Source organism: Helicoverpa armigera, chromosome 27 (genome assembly GCF_030705265.1).
Source record: "Helicoverpa armigera isolate CAAS_96S chromosome 27, ASM3070526v1, whole genome shotgun sequence".
NCBI lineage: Eukaryota > Metazoa > Arthropoda > Insecta > Lepidoptera > Noctuidae > Helicoverpa > Helicoverpa armigera.
In genome coordinates, this window is record NC_087146.1 from 366,268 (window position 1) to 387,741 (window position 21,474).

A 21,474-nucleotide genomic window follows, 5' to 3' on the forward strand; every position below is an offset into this window, starting at 1 on the left:
GTAATTGGGTCGAGGAGATCAGATGGGCAGTCACTCCTTATAAAACACTGGCATTCGGTTAGATTGGAAGCCGACCCAAACTTAGTTGGGGAAGGCTAGGCAGATATGAATGTGCGGTGGAGGTGCGTAAGGGTATGGGCTACATGCGCCTGCTTGTGGTAGGAAATTAATAGTTGATCCACCATCAATGTGGGGAGAACTGTATGTTGTTTCCAAAAGCACAAATTCTTGGTTCCAACAGTCATATTTATCCCTTTGGCTGTCCTTACGAGTGGTCGAAAGTCGGAGCCCAGTCTTTCTAAAGGATTTCGTGTTGTCTAGTTAACTTGGGTTTAGTCAGGAGGTTAGATTGGCAGTCGCTCCATGCAAAACACTAGCTGCTTCTTGAGCCAATTTAGCTAGAAATAGGCTTGGTTGGTTCATTAATTTGGATAGTAATTAAAATTCAGTAAGAAATTAAAAATAATACATATTTATTAACAACAGTCTAAACATCACATGCTCAGCAATAAATTAACAATAAGTTGTTCTGACAAACAATCTCAAAATATCTTGTATTTTATAACAGACCAACATTTACCCGACTGGGCGGAGGACAACGTTTTATACAGGTAATGTAAAATATATTGTCACTTGAGTAACATTTCCAGATTCTTTTGTTGATATTTTTTTTGCATAACTAGCGCAAGAGACAGCGTGGAAACTTTCATTCGATCCAAAATCCAACCTTATTTTGCTAACTGCATAGCAATTCTCATTTAATTCACTCAAAAGCTGGACTGGACAATATGAACTAAATCCGACACTTGCTTGCGAGTTATTTCGAAATATACTCCCAAATTATTGCTGAGGTCCGCTTATAGTTTCCCAAATCTCGTCACCCTCTTTGAGGTCTTTCGAGCCTTCTCCAATAACGCATTTACCACTCCACTTGTCATTCTTAAAGTATTTCTGGCACATTTCTGCTAAATCTTCCTTCTTAACTGCCAAAACTCGCTCCCGTTGAGTCTTCCAAATGTCGTAGGATAATCCATAGAGGAACAGGTCGATTCCTTTCATGTACTCAGCAATGGGCTGATCCATCTGCTGCAGGATAGACAGTTTAGCTTCAAACAGGTTTTGGTCATCAATGAGTTTTACGTTCTTTGACATCCAGTCTGCAGTTTGATCGAAAACATTCATGGTCACTCTGGAATTGGGGTCCCTGTATGAGTAGAAGTTAAAAACTCCGTCTAATGTAAGCATTGCGCCTCCTCCGTAGGCTCCGTTCTGCTCTCTGACTATTGGGTGTAAGTACTTTGATGTCAGGAATCTTGACAGCACTCTCAGTTTAGCATAATCAGGGTCGGTGTAAGATACAGTCGGGACGACCTTAGCGCAGAAATTCACAGGGATGTTCATAACGATGTGTACGCCGCGGTTTTCTTGCGGCATCTTCTTAGCATCAGTCCAGTTAATCCTGTTCATTTCCTTCTGATCCACATTCACACAAAGGTTTTTGCAAAAATGATCAACGACATCGTGAATCTGCGTGTTTGTGTTCGAGTAATGGAATGCTGTCCTTAAATTGCTGCCCTTTAGAATTTTTTGGCCGATTGTATCAATTATGAGTTGGATATCGTCTATTGACTTGTTTTTTTGGAGTTCTTGCATATTCACTATGTGTTGGAGACCCATAAGGCTCTCTTTGCACTCGTCTACAGAAGAGATCAAGGCCCTAGCTGCTTGCATTGCGTAAGTATGTCCGCTGTCAACGATTCCGTTACTTAAAGCTGAGCAATAGTTCGTAAGGAGCATTCTCATTCTTTCATCATTACTGAAGTCAGGTTTGCTGAAGATTTCACCCCATATATCCATCATTTTGGGCAGGTTCTCGTCTAAGCAGTGACTGCTGATTAATATCCCTTGTTCGTAGTGGCCAGGTTGGTCAATATGTTCCGTAATATGGGAGAGGAAGCCGAGTCCAGATGTGGACTTGCTGACAAACTTGTCAAAATCACGGTAGTTGTAGTTCCTCGTGTCGAACTTGTTGACTACATACTCAAAGAATGGTAATAGGGACCTCTGTTGATCGTTCAAACAGTCAGTTCCCACAACCCCCTTGAAGTACGTGACGCCGTTAGTGTTAGCTTCACACATTTGTAAGGGAATGATATCAGCGACCGTATGTTTCAGTGGCGGGGCTGTTTTGGTCAGAGTAATATCATCAATCTTTAGACAAGGGAGAATATCCAAATTCTGTATTTTCTTCTGTGCTTTAGACAGCTCTATTCCTTCATTATATATTTCTTCTTTTTCACTATCTGTCAGCGCTTTTACTTTCTTTTGCAACAGTTTGGCTTCAGCTGCATTGAATGCATCATCGAACTTGTGGTCAGGTACCATAGTCATGGTTAATTTGTGTTTATTTGAAATGAAGTATTTATCAATTACTTCCTTCACATAGGCGGGTTCCATTAGATTAGTTTTAAGTTGATCTAACAACTGGTTGACTTTTAATGCATTAAGAATTGGCCCGTTATGGTTCCACAGGGGCATAAGATTGAAGAGTAAATTGAGACCGAATTTTGGTGATTGATGCTTGATTGATAACTCAAAACCATGCAGGACACTCTGAATATGATCCTTTTCGAAACCTTTATCGCGAATATCTTGTAATGTCTGATTGACAATACTTTCCACCAATGCAAATTTAGATTTCTCGACATCTCTTAATCCAACTACAAATAAAGTGTCTCTAATCTGGTTGTCATAACCCGTGAGAGAATTGTAGCCCCCAGAAATGTTTTTCTCAATCAAACTTTTGTAGAAAGCTGAATTTGGTCCAATAATCATGAGTTCAGTCAAAGCCATCATCATGAATGTTTCATAAATGTTTGTAATGTCAGCCATAACATATCCTATGGCGATTTGATTTTGTCTTTCAATGGGAACTCCATACTGATCAACTCTGCATGTTATTTCACTTTTCTCCGGAGTCTTCCATCTCAGTTGAGGTTTTACTATTGTGTGTTTTGGGTCTAAGAACTCATACTGGCTCAAGTAAGCTTCATTCACAAACTTTAAGTTTGCTTCGAGGGGGAAATTGCCATAGGAATAAATTCTAGCATTGCTTGGGTGGTAGTACCTTGCATGGAAATCTCTTAAATGCTCATGTGTTAGTTCTGGAATGCATATAGGGTCACCCCCCGAGACGTAGCCGTAAGTACCCTGCGGTAAGATTTTGTTTATGAACTTTTGTCCAAATAATGAACTTGTTTCTGAGAATGCACCTTTCATTTCATTGTAAACAACACCTTTGAAGCTCAATTCAGATGATTTGTCCTCCACATTTGCATGTTCTAATCTCCAGCCCTCTTGTAAGAAGTCTAGCCTAGACAAATTAGGTTTAAATACAGCATCTAGGTAGACTTTCTGCAGATTCCTGTAGTCAACCTCGTTTTGTGACGAAAATGGGTAAAACGTGTAATCAGGGCCAGTCAATGCGTTCATGAACGTTGCTAGTGATCGGTTCAACATTTTGAAGAACGGATCTCGGACTGGATATTTCTCGGAACCACATAATACAGTGTGTTCTAGAATATGCGGTGTGCCCATAGAATCTAATGGTGTTGTACGAAAACCTACTGAGAATACGTTATTGGAATCATCTCGTTCTAGATGCAGGTACTCTGTTTTAGTCTTTTCGTGTATTAGGAAGTATGCTGTCATGTTATACTCTTTGATGGGTTCGACTTCGGTGACGAGGAAGCCGTGCATGGTCTTCCCGGGTTGCAGTGCTTTCGTCACTGCGTCCTTCTTTTTTAGAATGCCGCTGCTGTACATATTGCTGCATGGAGTTAATCTGTGGCTGACGCCGGACCGGAACTTGCAAAGTCTTGAATACATTTTTGTTTTTTTTCGGTACTATTCTTGCAAAATATCCTGAAATACACATACACCACTCACTATTTTTATGACAGCGATTATTGTGTGATAAATAAATGGGAATGTCGCGTTTGATTATTGATTATAATGTAAAAACCTGTTTAGTTTATCTATTGTACTGTATTTTTGTGCGTTAAGTCAGATTTTCGGCACATCTCGTCATGTGATTAAGTAAAATGAAAAGGGGAACTTAAAAGTCCAATTTAAATTGTCTGTTAAATAAGTAAAGGCTAAAAGCCGGCAAAGGCGGTGCGTACACTTAAAATTATATCATAAATGAATTGTCACAACAAATTTTTGTATGAATTTGAGTGAGAAAAACAAATGAAATATGATGCAATATAATTCTACTTACAATTAATCAGAATATCGTCGAGATTTGAATAGTTTGGAATTATAAATATTTTGTAAATGCTTTATCCTTGTTATTGTAATAGTTCCAACAGATTAACCGGCATTATTTTTTTAATAAATTACAAATCCAGCATAACCTCCCAATGCCATTTGCTATTGGGGGATTTTGACATAAACTATCATAGTTACCATGTAAAATAATCATTTTATTTTAGTCGATTTTCAATGTTTTAATTAAAAACTTGCATACGGGACATAATAAAATGATATACTTATATACAACGTAAAAATATGAAATGGTAAATTAATCTAAAGAGAAAGAAATCAGTAGAAAACTGGAAAGAATTAAGGTTTTTCAAGACACAAAATAAAATGGCAACAACGCCATATTCAGAAACATTTTGGTTTTGACGTTGACGTTTCTATTTCTTTTAAAAACACGTGTTTACGTGTTGAGCTCATGCCGAGCTCCGTTTTATTTTTAAGTGTAATAAAATAATCCAAAATGAGTTTATACAACTTTAAAAAGATCGCTGTAGTGCCTACAGCAAAGGTAAATGTTTAAAAATCTCATTATTGTGTTTTTTGTTAAGTTTATTTACATCATGTGTTATAACCTCACATATGACGCCTTATTTTTATGTTCCAGGACTTTATAGACATTATATTGTCTAAGACACAGAGGAAAACTCCCACAGTTGTTCACAAACATTACAAAATATCCCGGATACGTGGGTTTTATATGAGAAAAGTGAAGTTTACCCAACAGAACTTTCATGATCGTCTTTCTAGGATTATTCAGGTAAAAAACTGTGATTTATCTTACTGTATTTATGTACTGTATTATAAATTACTTATGAAGTGTTCAAAAATAATATTATTTAAGTTAAGTAAACAGTAAAGGCTATGTTGATGAGATTTCATAAATTGCGCAACATTGTTTTAATAACGTGTCTTTAAAGTTTCAATAATTAAGAAAAGTAATATTGACTAATTCCACCCGCGGTTTCACCAGGGTTCTGAAGAAACAGCATCAGACACCCAGACTAAAAGTAGCCCATATGTTATTTTGATAAATAAACTGTATTACTACCAAGTTCTATCTAAATCCAATCTGTAGTTTTTGTGTGTTAATAGAACAACCATACATAGAAACCTATAATAGTACAATTTATTCATCAACAATATTTTTGTCAAACAATGGGTTTTAACTAGATTAAACAAACTATGTGATTTGTGTTAGATAATTCTCTTCTTATATTAAGTTATTCAAAGTTTTTTTTTTTATAATTTCAACAGGAATTCCCCAAACTAGACGATGTTCACCCTTTCTATGCAGACTTGATGAACGTACTGTATGACAAGGATCACTACAAGCTTGGTCTCGGTCAGCTCAACACCGCCAGGCATCTTATTGATACGTAAGTGTTATGAAATTCATTTACTTTACTGAACATTTAATATTATTTTAGAAAAATACGAATGAAAAGCTGGTGGTCTTACAATGCCCTTCATCATCTGCCTAGCTTTATCTCAACTATATTAGGGTTGGCTTCCAGTCTAACTGGCTGAGTAACAGTGTCTTACATTAACCACTGCCTAGCTGACCTACCCCACCCAGTTACCCGGGCAACCCATTACCTATTAATAGGTAAGACTGATTGCAGACTCACTGGCATCTGACTCACCATAATGACTGAAAGATTTTAGAAAGACAATTCAGTAGTTCTGAAGCCTTTTATTCCACAAAAAAAAACATCCTTATTATATAAGTATAGATTCCTATATTCTCTCTCTTTGACCACTTCTATCCTATTCATTTACAATGTATTTCGAAACACACTTCTTTTGTTCACAGTGTAGCAAAAGACTATGTCCGTCTTCTGAAGTACGGAGACTCGCTGTACCGATGCAAGCAGCTGAAGCGAGCAGCGCTGGGTCGCATGGCCACCATCATGAAGAGACAGGCAGCCAACCTTACGTACTTGGAACAGGTATAGCATTGGGAATATTGGTTTTATAAGAAAGCTGTTTAATTTACATAAAATTGGTAATAACTCTGTACCTTGGAAAAAAGGCTCGGGAGATGGAGCTGATGATGAACGCCGCATGTCGTGCTTATATTCTGTACCACCTCAAAAACAGCCAGCAAATTCCAAAAAATAAAACTGAGTTCCATATTATACCTAAAATTTTCCCCTACACCTTACAAATAATCTGCTGAAACCGCATTAAAATCTGTAAAGCCAAACGTGAGATAATCGCGCATAACCAAACTGAGAACCTAGAATAAACTACTATACTTACTGAAATATACTCGGGATAGTATAGCTTCCCAACAGTGAAATAAATTTTGAAATGGGTTCAGTCATTTCAGAGCCTTTGCAGTAAAAGCAAACTATAAACTGTTCCCTCTTTATTATATTAGTATAGTAAAATCAGTCAATCCTATATTAAATTGTAGTATTTCGTCACAGGTCCGTCAACACTTGTCGCGTCTGCCGTCCATCGACCCTTACACTCGTACTATCATCATCTGCGGGTTCCCTAATGTCGGCAAATCCAGCTTTATTAACAAGGTAAGCTCTTCCCAACTCTTAAGAATATATTAGAAACTAGCGACCCTCCCCATCTTCGCACGGGAGGCTTCATCTTTATTAAACACATTGATAAAGTCGAGATTTCATCAAAATAGATTTGATTTTGTACAGTGTTTGTTTTTTTTTTCAAACACATATTTGGTTAATTTTATGGGTTAGAAATGTTTCGAGTCAAATTCATTACTTTTATAGAACTGTCATAAATGGTTTCTCTCTGCAATATGCATGAAATCGCAAGCTATGGCGTCACAGATTTTTCATATACAGTTTAACGAGATATAAATTATAAATAAAAAGAAAAAAATAATTATTCTATCAAAATGATATATGAAAGTGACATTATTTTAAGATGCTCTACCAAATGAATATCAAAATATGACAATGTTATTTTCAACCCGCCATCTCGGAAAGAGTAGTTTTACCCTTCGATATCTGAGCGCAAAAGTCGTTTTTATCCTCTAGAGCGGCAAAGTGATTTGAATTTAGAACATCGTGTGCAATACTCCATTTGTGATAATCTCGATAAGACTTTTCAAACAAATACATATTAAACAAATAAAATACTGCTTAAAATAATTATTCAATTAATTAATTATTTTTTATTATTGTTTTTACACAGATTTTTAACGTCGTTACATTTTTAAAGTGAGTTTTCAAATATATGAACTTTAATAGGTACATCTTTTTAATTTGATACTCGTATGTGCGCGCCATTTTGTTTTTTTTTGCATTTAGTAATTTCCTCGATGAGGTGGGATGAAAAGTTACGTGTTGCACTCGAGTGCAAAGATTTTTCACCTTGTGCTCTTTTGATTCCCTCGCTATCGCTCAGGATTCTAATTATTGAAACACGAGCGTAGCGAGTGTTTCAATTTTAGAATCCTTCGCTTGCTCGGTCATCAAAATTGAGCCCGCGGTTAAAAATCAACTTTGTATTCTTGTATAACAAATAACTATTATTTTTGATCTCGCCAAGTTAACAAGTATGATGTTTTCAGATAACTCGAGCCGACGTAGAAGTGCAGCCGTACGCTTTCACCACAAAGAGTTTGTATGTGGGACACACCGACTACAAGTATTTAAGATGGCAGGTCAGTAACAACACATTCTATCTTTGTCGACAATTTTCAGTTTTACCTGAAATGCCGATAAATCGCTGATAAAGAACGATAAAAACTATTCTGAAACTCATACGTTGTATGTATTCAACCTTTGTCAACTTATAGTTAAATAAGTTTTATAGATATGTATATTTTTATTTTGTTATGTTTTAGTACAAAAAAGAATAGTTATTGATAGCGAAAGGTGTTTATTTTGTAACCAATTGTACGTTCACAGTCGTCATAGCATCGTCAAAATAGTCAGTATCCATATTTTGCTGATTTTAGGGCGGATAAAAAAAATACTCATGATGCAGATATGTTCTGTTAATGATTCTGGACAACCAGTCTTTTTGCACTGCTTAAAATTCATTCCTGTATACTTTCTCTATGTCTTTTGCTCACTTTAAGTACTTCCTTACGTATTCCTTCTAAGCACTTCAGGTGTTGTATACTCCCTTATGTAGGTACTTCCCTAAGCTTTTCGTTATGTACTCTCCTGTACACTTCATTATTTACTTTGCGCTTGGAGTGAAATAATAAGAGGAGACCAGCTTCGATCGCGTACTTTTTCTCGGTCTTGCAGACGCTTGACTCCGATTGCATGCTTGCGCTCACGCAGCCGATCGGTTCCGGTCTCTGTGAACGGACCCTAAACCTTATTTTCTATACCTATATAAAACGTTGAATTTCCAGGTGATAGACACCCCGGGTATCCTAGACCACCCGCTAGAGGAGCGCAACGTGATCGAGATGCAGGCGGTGACCGCGCTGGCTCACCTCCGCGCCGCCGTGCTCTACTTCATCGATCCCAGCGAGCAGTGCGGACACAGCATTGAGGAACAGGTCAGTGCCATCTCCGAATCTAGGCTATTATAATCATCGGCAAGGATATTGAGCCCTGACCTTCACCTGCGCAGAAGTGATTTATTGGTTTATTACCTTAGTGAACAGTGTGCCTAGCGGTCCCCACTCTTCCGCCGAGAGCTCATTATCCGTGCCGATAACTATGTACTGTACTGGCTGAGTCTCGCGGTTTCGCCCGCCTGCCTCCCTGTTTCACAGCGTTGGTCTAGTAGTAGCATAGCGCAAATGCTGATTCCCGGGATGGGAAAAAATCGTTTTCTTTCACAAAGCAGCCCGGAGTCTGTGGAAGTTGGCGGTGTTAAAACCCTCGGGCCTGGAAGCAGTCTTTACAATTCCACGTCAGGCGCATTTGAAAAGGCTCTGACACTGGGCCTTGTTGGGTGCAGCTCACTCGATAAGAAGACCCGCATGTCGTGGAATCTACTTCCCGTTACTGTTACAGACTTTTTATCGTCCCACTGCTGGGCTGCGGCCTCCTCTCACATGGAGAAGGATTGAGCATTAATCACCACGCTTGCTCAATGCGGGTTGGTGATTTCAGACTTTATAGTCCAGGTTTCCTCAAGATGTTTTCCTTCACCTTTTTATCAGCCATTGGTGTCTAAGTATACTTAGAAAGTACATACAAACTTAGAAAAGTTGCATTGGTACTTGCCTGACCCTGGAATCGAACCCACACCCTCATACTCGAAAGGTTGGTTCTTTACCCACTAGGCCACCACGACTTTTCGACTTCCCGTACCAGATTAAAATATAGCCTATGTTAACTGGAGCTATTGTGGCTTCCCTACTGTTACAGCCTTTTTATTGTCCCACTGCTGGGCTGCGGCCTCCTCTCACACGGAGAAGGTTTGAGCATTAATCACCACGCTTGCTCAATGCGGGTTGGTGATGTCAGATTTTATAGTCCAGGTTTCCTGAAGATGCTTCCCTACAGTGGAAAAATCTTTCAAATCGGTTCATCAGTTTCGGAGCCCTGAGTGTACAAACAAAGAAAATAATGTTTCCTCTTTATTATATTAGTATGGTACCTAGATTTTATAGATTTTTTGTTATATAGGTTTGTGTTTATCTTCCAGATTTCCCTGTTCGAGAGCATAAAGCCACTGTTCAGCAACAAGCCATTGATAGTGGTGCTGAATAAGATGGATGTGACCAAACCCGAGGACCTGCCGCCTCCCAAGAGGCAGCTCATTGAAGACCTGGTCACCACTTGTTCTAAGGGCAATCTTGTCAAGTGAGTTTGTTTTAATTTTTATGGTTCCACGAAACAGGTACCTGTTACGTGATAGCTTGACAGTGCAATTTTCGCAGATGATCTTGATGATGATCTTTAGGCGCTACATCAAAAATACTGTAAACTAGAATAAAATATTTAGGGGGGCTCCCATACAATAAACGTGATGTTTTGGTATTATAGACAACTAGCTGTTTCCCGCGATTTCGCACGGGTCCCTGGGGTACTACTACGGTCCAACAAAGAATTGGAGTTTCTTGAAGGCTATCCTCCATGAGACCAACTTTTTGGAGCTGTGCATTTAGTGTCACATTTCATAAGATCCTGCGAAGGTCTATTTGAAATAAAAAAAGTGCCTCCTTTTTGAAAAAAAAAATGTAATTGATCTAATAGTTCCGGAGCTTTTAGAGGACAAACAAAAAAAAAATTGTGTTCATAGAAGTTACACCTTATCATTTTTGGTCACAAATATTTAACCCGTTTGTTTGTTCCCTCAGTGCTTGATCATTGATATCTTAACTTTACTTGTTCCTCAGTGCGGACCCCAACTCAGACTTGTCAGTGGTCCCAGTGATGCGTATGTCCACCATCACGGAGGAGGGCGTGCAGGAGGTGAAGATCGAAGCCTGCGAGCGACTGCTGGGACATAGGGTCACGGAGAAGATGAGGACTAAGAAGGTATGCTGTAGTGGTTAGTGGGCACAGAGGAGTATGTATAAAACTAGCTGATGCACAGTATGAATCCCAGGGATGGTGTAGTTTTCTAATAGTTTCTTTTATCTGTCCAGTAGCCTTTTTGTCTTTATTCTGATGCGTAAGCTATAATACTGCAATGTTCATAGAAATCAATATGATAATCTTTAAAACAATAATTTTGTAAAACAATACCAAAGTCAAAAACCAGGCTAGTTTTTAGCACTTTTTCACGTCAAATTTACAAAAGGACAGCACGAATGTTATGGCTCGAAAGAAGAACTTGCTAAAGAACAAACTTCCCAGCAACACAGCTGTCTATTACAATTTAATTACAACTTATGCAATTCAACATTGTTTCAAATTATAATACAAATAAATTTAAAAAAAAAACACTTTTTTTCACTAAAATTCTGAATTTTCGCCTTTATAATATTAGTGTGAGTTTTAAATAATAGTTTTTACATTAGAAAAACAACCTTTTATAAATACACACAAAAATTACAAGGCTTTTTTAAAAGTTGTAATGATCTCCCAGGTGGACGGCATCCTCAACCGCCTGCACGTAGCTGTCCCGTCCCCGCGCGACGGCAAGGCGCGGCCGCCCGTCATCCCGCCATCCGTAGCGCTCAAGAAGCAGCAGCAAGCCGAGAAACTCAGCCGCAAGAGGAAGCTGGAGAGAGATATAGAGGTCGAAGAGGGAGATGATTATGTGCTCGGTGAGTTTAATTTATTGAACAGTTTATGTACACACACAAAATTCAGACAAGAAGAAAAATAGAGCAGATAGTACAAAGGCACAGCTTATTTCATAAGAAATCTCTTCCAGCTGGCCTGTACTACTACGTTTTACTAAGTTTTACAGTTGTTTTACTAAGTTTTACATTTGTTTTACTAAATTTTACATTTGTTTTACTAAGTTTTACATTTGTTTTACTAAGTTTTACATTTGTTTTACTAAGTTTTACATCAGTTATGTACAGTTTTACATTTGTTATACGTATTTATAACCTCTCATCACATTAACTAGTTTCCAGCCGCGGTTTCACTCGCGTCAGAGGGGAACTACTTACCTATATTTTATTCTGATATATTTTAAACTATATTATTAGTCATCAAAATCCGTTTAAGTAGTTTGCGTTTATAATATTAGTGTGAATATTTCTCTGTAATATTGTTATTTTGTATGAATGTTTATTACATAATTAATAAACTTCATATATTTCCTCACAGACCTACAGAAGAACTACGCGGAGATCCCTGAGGAGGAGCGTCACGACCCCATCCCCGAGTTCTGGGAGGGACACAACATCGCGGACTATATCGATCCAGATATATTCGACGTGAGTACTAGTTTCAGTCCAAAAAAATTGTTCACTTGGACCTTGAATACACTTCAAAAACCAAAATAACTAAATCAACATTTTGTAACTGATAAGCTTCGACTGGTAACGGAAAATTACAAATAAAATTGCTTTTTTATGTTTTCGTTCGGTATGAGGCGTGATCTTATCGATTGCGGAAATAATATTCTTCAAAGTATTTTAAGTATGTATTTTTGATGTCCAAAATATTTCGGGTTTCGGGTTCGAAAGTATATTCATATTTTCATATTTTGCATTAAAAAGTATCGCATTACGTTCGAATTCTTCTAAATAGTGACATTGGACATGGTCGAAAGGCAATCGGATCTATTTTTAATTTATGTGTTTTAGTTCAGAGTTGTTTGTCCCTAAAACTTACAAACAATGTTCATAATACTATGAACGTGCGCACTCGTTTGTGATCAACGAATCCATCGACCCGCTGTCGATGAGCGCACGAGCATACTGCATAGAACCATCTGAGTGACGCAAGCGCACTACAGCAGTACCTAAGAGCTTTGTACTCTTGAACGATTCAGCTGTCGTAGATGCTATCGTTGGCAAATGAGAACTGGCGCAGACCTGTGGTACTAACTACCCATGATCGCAAGGAAGTATGGCAGAGCAAACAGCTACACGGACGCTTCTTCGGGGCTCTTCATGGCCCCGATGTAGACTTCAATGCGTCCGTAGCTTGGCTACGCTTCGGTGACTTGTTTGGAGAAACCGAAGGGTTTGTATGTGCCATTATGGACGAAGTTATCCTGACGAATAACTACCGGAGGTATATTATGAAAGACGGGACGGTTGACATATGTCGGGCATGTCACCATCCGGGTGAGTCTATCAGACATATTATATCTGGTTGTTCTCGTTTGGCTAACAGTGAATATTTGCACAGGCATAACCAAGTGGCCAAGATCATCCACCAGCAGCTTGCTCTGCAATACAAACTTGTAGATCTTGAGGTACCGTACTACAAGTATGCGCCCGACCCAGTTCTCGAAAAGGACCATATCACGTTGTACTGGGATCGATCTATCATCACTGACAGGACTATTGTAGCCAATAAGCCTGATATTGTGGTGATAGATCGATTAGCGCGCCGCGCGATGATAGTCGATGTCGCCGTTCCGCATGACGAGAACCTTGTGAAAGCCGAGAAAGAGAAACAAATAAAGTATCTCGACTTAGCGCACGAGGTTGTCGCCATGTGGAGTGTCGACACGGCTGTTGTTGTGCCGATTGTCGTTACGGCCAATGGTTTAATAGCCAAGAGCCTCGACGAACACCTCAGGAGGCTCTCGTTGGGCGGCTGGATCAAGGGACTGATTCAGAAGGCAGTACTCCTTGATACGGCACGTATTGTGAGGAGGTTTCTGTCTCTGGGACCCTAACCACCGGTACCTTGGACCCTGTGCCCGATATCGGTGGCAACCTATTTTTTATATTTTTAAATGTTTTTTATTTTTATATTTAATATTTAAAAATGTAAATAATATGTTTGAAAATAAATAAATGACAATAATTCATAATACATACATTTTGTTCGCGTATTTCCTATTTAATTCGCGTACTTTATAATTTACTAGCTTTCCGCCCGCGGCTTCGCCCGCGTGGAATTCGGTTATACTGCGGTGTAAATCACAACTATAAGAAAACTTCTCATTCCCACGGAAAAATCTAAGAAGCGCGATGTAACGCTGGATACGATTAGTTGTTAAACCAAAACTGAATGGTACACTATATTATACGTTTTCCCTTGTGGAGCAAAAACATGCAGATTTTGGGCACTGGAAACCCGGGAACACGCTACATAGAGCATAGGGATTAATTATCGTATCATTTAGCTTCTAAATTTACATGTTTATATTCGTTTGCAATATATTACCTTGTTTTAAACGACACACAGCGCCATCTACAATCCATCCATCAAGCAAACAATATTTTTGTTTTCGCTCGGGAATATCTATTTTTTTCGGGATAAAAAGTACCGTATTATTGAATCCGGACTTCTAACTTTACGTCTGCAAAATTTTAAAGCAATCGGTTCAGTAGTTACGGCGTGAAAGCGGAACAAACAAACAAACAAACAAACTCACTTTCCGATTTATAATATTAGTAAGGATTTATGGCCCGTTCGAAGCTGTCTGCAGTACATATTGCTGTGTGTCAGTCAAATCGCGGCCGACATTATAGTTGTCATAAGGTCGCGCGCATGCGCAGTGCATGACGTGCATTACCCATGACAACTACACTTAACCTTATATTTATGAACAACTAGCTTCCGCCAGCGGCTTCGCCCGCGTGGTGTGTTGATAAAAAGTAGCACCTAGACCACGGCCAACAAGCATGCTCTTCACATAAATGTCGACCGAACCGGGAATCGAACCCGGGACCTCAGGTTCGGCAGTCCGGCATGGTGACCATTGCGCCATCGAGGTCGTCAAATTTAAAATTTATTTATTTACACGAGTAATCTACCATTACAGGTTTATCTTAACATAATGCGATAGATAGGACACAATATTACACAATGCACCTACCATGTTTTCTCTGCATTACCCTAAGGTTGACTGGAAAGAATGCCTATGGCATTAAGTCCGCCTATGTAATATTTTTGTTGCATAAAGTTTAAATAAATAAATAATAAATGAAAACATATACTCATAAACTTTCACCTATATAATATTAGTTTACATAAATAACCATTACTCTGTTGAACAGAAACTGGCTGAGCTGGAGAAGGAGGAGGAGCTGCGCGCGGAGGGAGGCATGTACGCGGTGCCCAAGATCGAGCTCGACGACACCATGAAGGAGATCCGGGAACTGGCCAGGCAGATACGGTGAGTTTTTACACCATAATATTATTGTTCGCAAACAAATGTGGTCCGAGTCCATTGCTGGCATTTTTTCTCACACAGAAATTGCAGTTCGTTACTGTTTATTAGCTTTTCTAAGTAAAAACAATGTTAGGAAAGTAAGTAGTAGAAAGTAAGATTCTTCACATGAATAACGATTCAAAACTTTCTCAATATAACTCGAGCAAAAACTGGTAGTACTAAAAGTACTTATTTAGTAGTACATACATATGTAACAATTGTAAGTACCAAGGGGTACTGGGTTGCCCGGGTAACTGGGTTGAGGAGGTCAGATAGGCAGTCGCTCCTTGTAAAGCACTGGTACTCAGCTGCATCCGGTTAGACTGTAAGCTGACCCCAACATAGTTGGGAAAAGGCTCGGGAGATGAGATGATGAGCTTTTTATAATATACAATGATGTCTAATTACTATAATATTAACTCACAGCAACAAGAAAGCAATTCTCAAGGATGAGTCCCGTCTCGTCAAACAGTCGACGAAGCCCGTCATGCCGCGCACCAGCCGAGCCAGAGCCAAGGACCGCACCACCGACAAGCTCAGGGACGAGATGGAGAAACTCGGTATGTGTGGACAATGTTGGGGAACGTGGAGAATAATGGGTAAAGTGGAGAATGTTGGGGAAAGTGGAGAATGTCGTTATATATTGAATGTGATGACTGAAGTGGGTTATTCCAATGTTAAATGGTTTTTGGTAACTAAGCACTTCCAAATTCAACTTATTTATTTATTTAATTGAATTGAATTTTAATTAAAGTGAATTAAGTATACCAGAGTACGCACTTTGTTATAAGAATTCTGATTGATTTATTTACTGAGTGGTTTAACTGGCCCGTTCGAAGCTGTCCACAGTTTATATTGCTGTGTGTCAGTCATACCGCGGCCAACATTATAGTTGTTATAAGGTCGCGCGCATGCGCAGTGCGTGACGTGCATTACCCATGACAACGACATTTTTCTTAATCAAAAGTCTTTTTTATAGAAAAATAAAACCAACTTCAATAATGTACTTAAGCCTTCTAAGTTAGACAAATACTATGCTGAAAACTGCATCAAGATCGGTTCAGCGAAACAGAAATAAATACAGGTCAAACTTAGAAACTTTCAAAATGCCAAATCTTCAGTAAATTTTTATATATCGCGGTTGTAGAGTGAAAACCTTGCAAGCTAAAAAACTTGAAGGAAGAAATATGATATAAAATGCTTTGCGCAGTATTCTTCTTAAAATTAAAACGAGTTTTACATGCACATAATATATATTTATATTCTTATATTTATTATATTATATTTAGTAGTATACATGACACGTACATACAATTCAACATCTAAAACTTCTCTCTTCCCAGGAGTGGACATGTCAGACACGAAAGAGGCTCACTTCACTCGTTCCCGCTCGCGCTCTCGCTCCGCGCCCGTCGCCAAGCGAGCACGAGGAGAGGACGGACGCTCCGTCAGCCGACCTGCCAGAGATACCACCGGCGTTGGAGGACCTCTTGTGAGTATACTAGGATATATAGGACTTTGGACTGTCATTGAACATCTTTGGCAGTCGGTACGGGTAGTCTGACAACCTGGTTTGAGAAAATCAGATAGGCAGTCGCTACTTGTAAAACGGAAGCGTCAACAAAATGCTGGTCTTCGGAGGACGAGGAACGTTAGTGTTTCCGCCCTTATATGATTTGCTCCATGGAGAGGACTGCTTCAAATCATCTGCCTACCATTTTTTCAAGTGGGAAAGATTGGTCCCGGTTAACATTAGAATATTTTTAGTACTTGTTGTGGGTAGACAGGAGCCAGAAAGTTTGATAACCTGGAAACTAAGCTATATTCAGCCAAGTTTCATCAAAATCCAACCACTACTTTTCGCGAACTTTATAAATGGCCCGTTCGAAGCTGTCTGCAGTATATATTGCTGTGTGTCAGTCATACCGCGGCCGACATTATAATTGTCATTATGGTCGCGCGCAAGCGTAGTGCATGACGCGCATTACCCATGACAACGACACTTTTTTATTTAAAAACCATGTTAAGTATCTCTTCTTGCAAATTCGTGCCATTTTTTAAACAATTTCTATTCCGAATTTCATCCAAATCTGTTACTGTTCTGTGTCAGATTTCTGCCGAATGAAATCGATTTTGCTTTATAATTTTTTTTTGTCTTATTCAGATGCATAACTGTAAATTTTATTAAAATTCATTCAGTTATTTTCCCGTGAAAGAATAACATAGATACTACCCGTGCCGATAGAGAATGGGATTAGAAATCGCGACAGCTGTATTTACCTCTCGCTCATACACTATAGCACATGAGCGAGAGTTGAATACAGCTGTCGCGATTTCTAATCCCATTCTTTATCGGCACGGGTTGTACATCTATCCAAACTCGCACTGTCAATATAGGTAGTATGACATTATCTAACTCCTATTATTTCACCCACAGATGCAACAGAAAGCCAAGAAGTTGGCTCACGTGGCCATCGCGAAGAAGACCAAGAAGATGGGTCTCAAAGGAGAGGCCGACAGATTCATCGGTACCAAGATGCCCAAACATCTGTTCGCAGGCAAGCGCGGCGTTGGCAAGACAGACAGACGGTAGAAATAGACAATATAAGAGCTGTAGGGAGAACTGTACGTTTGTGGAGCTCGTGTGTAGGGTTTTTGAAGATTTGTGGCAGTTTTTTGGTGTTGAGAAAAATAAAATATGTACAAATATTGTAAACTAGCTTCCGCCAGCGGCGTCGCCCGCGTGGTGTATTGATAAAAAGTAGCCTATGTGTTAATCCAGGGTAACACCTATCTACATACCAAATTTCAATCAAATCGGTCCAGCCGTTTTTGCGTGATTGAATAACAAACATACATTCTCACAAACTTTCACATTTATAATATAAGTAAGATTACATTGATTAATTCTCTCCTTTTTTGGACTGGAGCTTAATAATATCAGTATTTTTTAACCAGCTGTATAAAAAGTAGCCTCCAGGCTTTTTATGCTAAACTATATATCTGCCAAGTTTAATCGGAATCCATTGAGTAGTTTTATGTGAAACAGTAACAAACCTCACAGGCTTGTGTCGTTATAATATTATAAACTTTATCGTTATTTATATTTCTATAAGAAACCTACACACGACCCTTCAAATATGTAAATAAGTATATACTATACATAAGTATATTGATTTTGAAAATTGTATGTAACTGCCAACTATTTCCTAAATGTGGGATTATGATTGTGACCATTTAAGTAAAAACATTGAAATGTTTAAACTATTGGCGCCATTCCGTACGTTAAACGAAGGCGATCATATAAAGTCAGTGTGGCTTATTGTAGAATAAAAGCCAGGAACTTGTCACTGTAACTGCTCAAACCACTTGTAATAGAGCTGAATTTAAATAAATTATATTTAAGCGTAATATTATTGTTTTATTTCTTTACTAGCTGTTGCCCGCGACTTTGTCTGCGTGGGCAATATAGAATCGTCAAAATAATACTTATCCTGTAGGTGCATTCTTTCACGTGACAGTATAATTAGGATTACTACTTAGCAGCCGCACAGATTCATTGATCAAGGTTGTGTTGTGGATGTGTGACCATTTATAAACACAAAAGAAGTAGCTAATAACGTTGTGGAAATCTCTGGATCTAGTCAGCCAATTTGGACAATTATTACGTATGGTGCGTAAGTAATTCTCACAGGAAACAGATATAATCTAGGTATACATGAGTCTGACAAAGCTGTCATTTGTACATTTTCTGCAACTGCTGCGACTAATCAGAAAGTGGTTTCTAAAAATGTATTCAGTCATTCAACGATGAATGTAATTCTGAAGGTACTTACACTTGGTTAGCGCAAAAGCTGTAGTTGGCAGGCCGACTCTTTTGACTTCTTGAATAACATTGGTTTTTGTACATACAATGCAGCATGCATTGCAGGAAGATTAGGATAGGATATAGGTGGATAGGATTTGCAACAGAGAACAATAATTATCTTTGTAATTGAATGATATCAAACGTAGTTTTAACACAAGACCAATCGTATTCCAATGACATTCGATTGGTTTGCGATTGGTCAGGGCCCCGATTCTCCTAAGTTAATAATGTCAAAATCGAATAGAAATCGAATCGCAATATGATCGTAATAGCAGTTTTAACCATATCGGGCATTCTGCTACTAATAAAAGACCAATCGTATTCGATTGACATTTGATTGGTTTGCGATTGGTCTGCTATTTTGGTAATTTTGGTCTATACGGTAGTTTGCTCTACAACATATTGCAATAGTTAATCATTTGCAGACAAAATGATTCATTATTGAATGACAGAAAAGGATAAAAACGTTTACTGCAAAGAAAAAATAGCGGAATGCCACATACGTTTCAGTCGTAATCGAGTCGGGAGGCCGCAGTCGAACGTGAATACGTTGCTTAAGTAAAATTAGAAGAATCGGGCCCCCGGTGTACCAGGAATACATAACGAGCTACTGGTTGCCACGTTGTGACTACTACGGCCCCACCCACTTCATCCGTATGAGACAGCGCTACGTGCGCAAGCGAGACAACAACAAGCGCACGCGTCAAATACCAGGCGCCGCCCACACCGTGAGAGTGAGACCGAGATATAGGAACAAAGAAGACAGCTATCTGCGCGCACGCCTGGCTACGAGTCTGAATCTGCCCGTACACGAGTGAGTGAAACAAATATATAACCCAGACTAATATTCTGCATCTACTGTCCTTATCTAAGACTCCGCCTACTACCTATCTTACGGTATCTGGAGTGCAAGCTACCAGGGCCCCGATTCTCCTAAGTTAATAATTTCAAAATCGAATCGCAATATGATCGTAATAGCAGTTTTAACCATATCGGGCATTCTGCTACTAATAAAAGACCAATCGTATTCGATTGACATTTGATTGGTTTGCGATTGGTCTGCTATTTTGGTGATTTTGGTCTATACGGTAGTTTGCTCTACAACATATTGCAATAGTTAATCATTTGCAGACAAAATGTTTCGTTATTGAATGACAGAAAAGGATAAAAACGTTTACTTCAAAGAAAAAATAGCGGAATGCCACATACGTTTCAGTCGTAATCGAGTCGGGATTGGATCGCAGTCGAACGTGAATCGTACGTTGCTTAAGTAAAATTAGAAGAATTGGGCCCCCGGTGTACCAGGAATACATAACGAGCTAGTGGTTGCAACGTTGTGACTACTACGGCCCCGCCCACTTCGTCCGTATGAGACAGCGCTACGTGCGCAAGCGAGACAACAACAGCGCACGCGTCGAATACCAGGCCCCGCCCACACCGTGAGAGTGAGACCGAGATATAGGAACAAAGAAGACAGCTATCTGCGCGCACGCCTGGCCACGAGTCTGAATCTGCCCGTACACGAGTGAGTGAAACAAACATATAACCCAGACTAATATTCTGCATCTACTGTCCTTATCTAAGACTCCGCCTACTACCTAGCTGATATTATAACTGTCGGCGGCACTGACCATAATAAACTTACGTTAATATGTCAGAGCAAAAAAGTTCCTCACGCTCACCGAAACCGGACCAAAATTTGTCTCAAATGCAACAATTTTCCTCTGACCCGTCTCTGGATCGAACTCTCATCAATAGGTAGGGAAGGAATATCGCTTAAGGATAATGTTACCTACTTGGTATCTACCGCTCCCCATCATTTTTATATGCAGGTAATTTTATAACATCCCTTAACAATCACCTTGATAATATTACCCCTAGCAAAAATGTTCTGATTCTAGGGGACATAAATATTGACCTTATTGTTTCTCCAAATGAAACCAGTCCTGAAAGAAATAATAGATTACATTACCTAAATGCACTATCAACGCATGGACTCTTACCATCTCACAACTTACCTACTAGGGGCGACGGATGCCTGAACCACGTCTAGCCTTGACAATCAAAAAAATATAGCATTTACTGCAGTCTTAAATACTACAGTAACAGACCACTGTATGATTCTGTTATCTATTACGAATAATTATTATTATGACAAATCTAAAAGGCACAAAACAGTTGTTAACTACGAAAATGCTTATAATAGTTTAATAAAAATTGATACATCCTTTTTTAATAATTTCAAAGACCCCGATACTTTTGCATTTGCTTTGATAGAAATGGTCAAGACTGCTATACTTTCAAATAGTAAAACTAAAATTATTACAAATAGCAAAAGGAATATTAAATGTATTTTCACATATTCGAAATTTTCGATATTCACATCAAATTTTTTTAGGGAGAGTACATACTAGTAGGTGCATGGTTACATTGGTACAAAGGCATGTTGTTAATTTTGTATTCTGAACGAATATGTGGTTCCTTTTGCGGTCTTTAAGGAACCCATTTTACGTCTTCCCTTGTTTATATCTATTATTATACTCACCGCTAGCAGTCTCGAATTGATTCGTATAATCTGGTGG

The 21,474-nt window shown here is 38.8% G+C and overlaps 2 protein-coding genes and 2 non-coding genes across 4 annotated transcripts; 3 read left to right on the forward strand and 1 right to left on the reverse strand.

Moving 5' to 3' along the window:
* Nucleotides 1–452: 452 nt before the first annotated feature.
* Nucleotides 453–4,463, reverse strand: LOC110376207 (presequence protease, mitochondrial). The gene is made up of 2 exons (XM_021334610.3): nucleotides 4,283–4,463; nucleotides 453–3,924 (listed from the first exon to the last, which is right to left on the reverse strand). Exon 2 carries the CDS (start codon nucleotides 3,886–3,888, stop codon nucleotides 841–843), a length of 3,048 nt encoding a protein of 1,015 aa, XP_021190285.3. The 5' UTR covers nucleotides 3,889–3,924; nucleotides 4,283–4,463; the 3' UTR covers nucleotides 453–840.
* Nucleotides 4,464–4,674: 211 nt separating this feature from the next.
* Nucleotides 4,675–18,435, forward strand: LOC110376182 (nucleolar GTP-binding protein 1). The gene is made up of 15 exons (XM_021334575.3): nucleotides 4,675–4,834; nucleotides 4,931–5,083; nucleotides 5,581–5,702; nucleotides 6,140–6,275; nucleotides 6,759–6,860; nucleotides 7,880–7,972; nucleotides 8,678–8,827; nucleotides 9,928–10,085; nucleotides 10,622–10,763; nucleotides 11,317–11,497; nucleotides 12,012–12,121; nucleotides 14,870–14,988; nucleotides 15,451–15,584; nucleotides 16,368–16,516; nucleotides 17,462–18,435. The coding sequence occupies exons 1-15, from the start codon at nucleotides 4,787–4,789 to the stop codon at nucleotides 17,615–17,617; spliced, it is 1,953 nt and encodes a 650-aa protein (XP_021190250.3). The 5' UTR covers nucleotides 4,675–4,786; the 3' UTR covers nucleotides 17,618–18,435.
* LOC135118985 (small nucleolar RNA SNORA16B/SNORA16A family) lies at nucleotides 14,272–14,402 on the forward strand. The gene has a single exon (XR_010277907.1). It is a non-coding gene; the product is annotated as a small nucleolar RNA SNORA16B/SNORA16A family (small nucleolar RNA).
* LOC135118986 (small nucleolar RNA SNORA16B/SNORA16A family) lies at nucleotides 15,847–15,977 on the forward strand. Its single transcript, XR_010277908.1, has one exon. It is a non-coding gene; the product is annotated as a small nucleolar RNA SNORA16B/SNORA16A family (small nucleolar RNA).
* Nucleotides 18,436–21,474: the final 3,039 nt, after the last annotated feature.

Bases quoted from the DNA above. Each gene is read 5' to 3' on its own strand.
- LOC110376207 (XM_021334610.3), bottom strand. From the start codon at position 3,888: ATGTATTCAAGACTTTGCAAGTTCCGGTCCGGCGTCAGCCACAGATTA.
- LOC110376182 (XM_021334575.3), top strand. From the start codon at position 4,787: ATGAGTTTATACAACTTTAAAAAGATCGCTGTAGTGCCTACAGCAAAG. The intron at 10,764-11,316 runs GTATGCTGTAGT...ATGATCTCCCAG, and splicing joins AGAAGATGAGGACTAAGAAG to GTGGACGGCATCCTCAACCG. The intron at 15,585-16,367 runs GTATGTGTGGAC...CTCTCTTCCCAG, and splicing joins GGACGAGATGGAGAAACTCG to GAGTGGACATGTCAGACACG.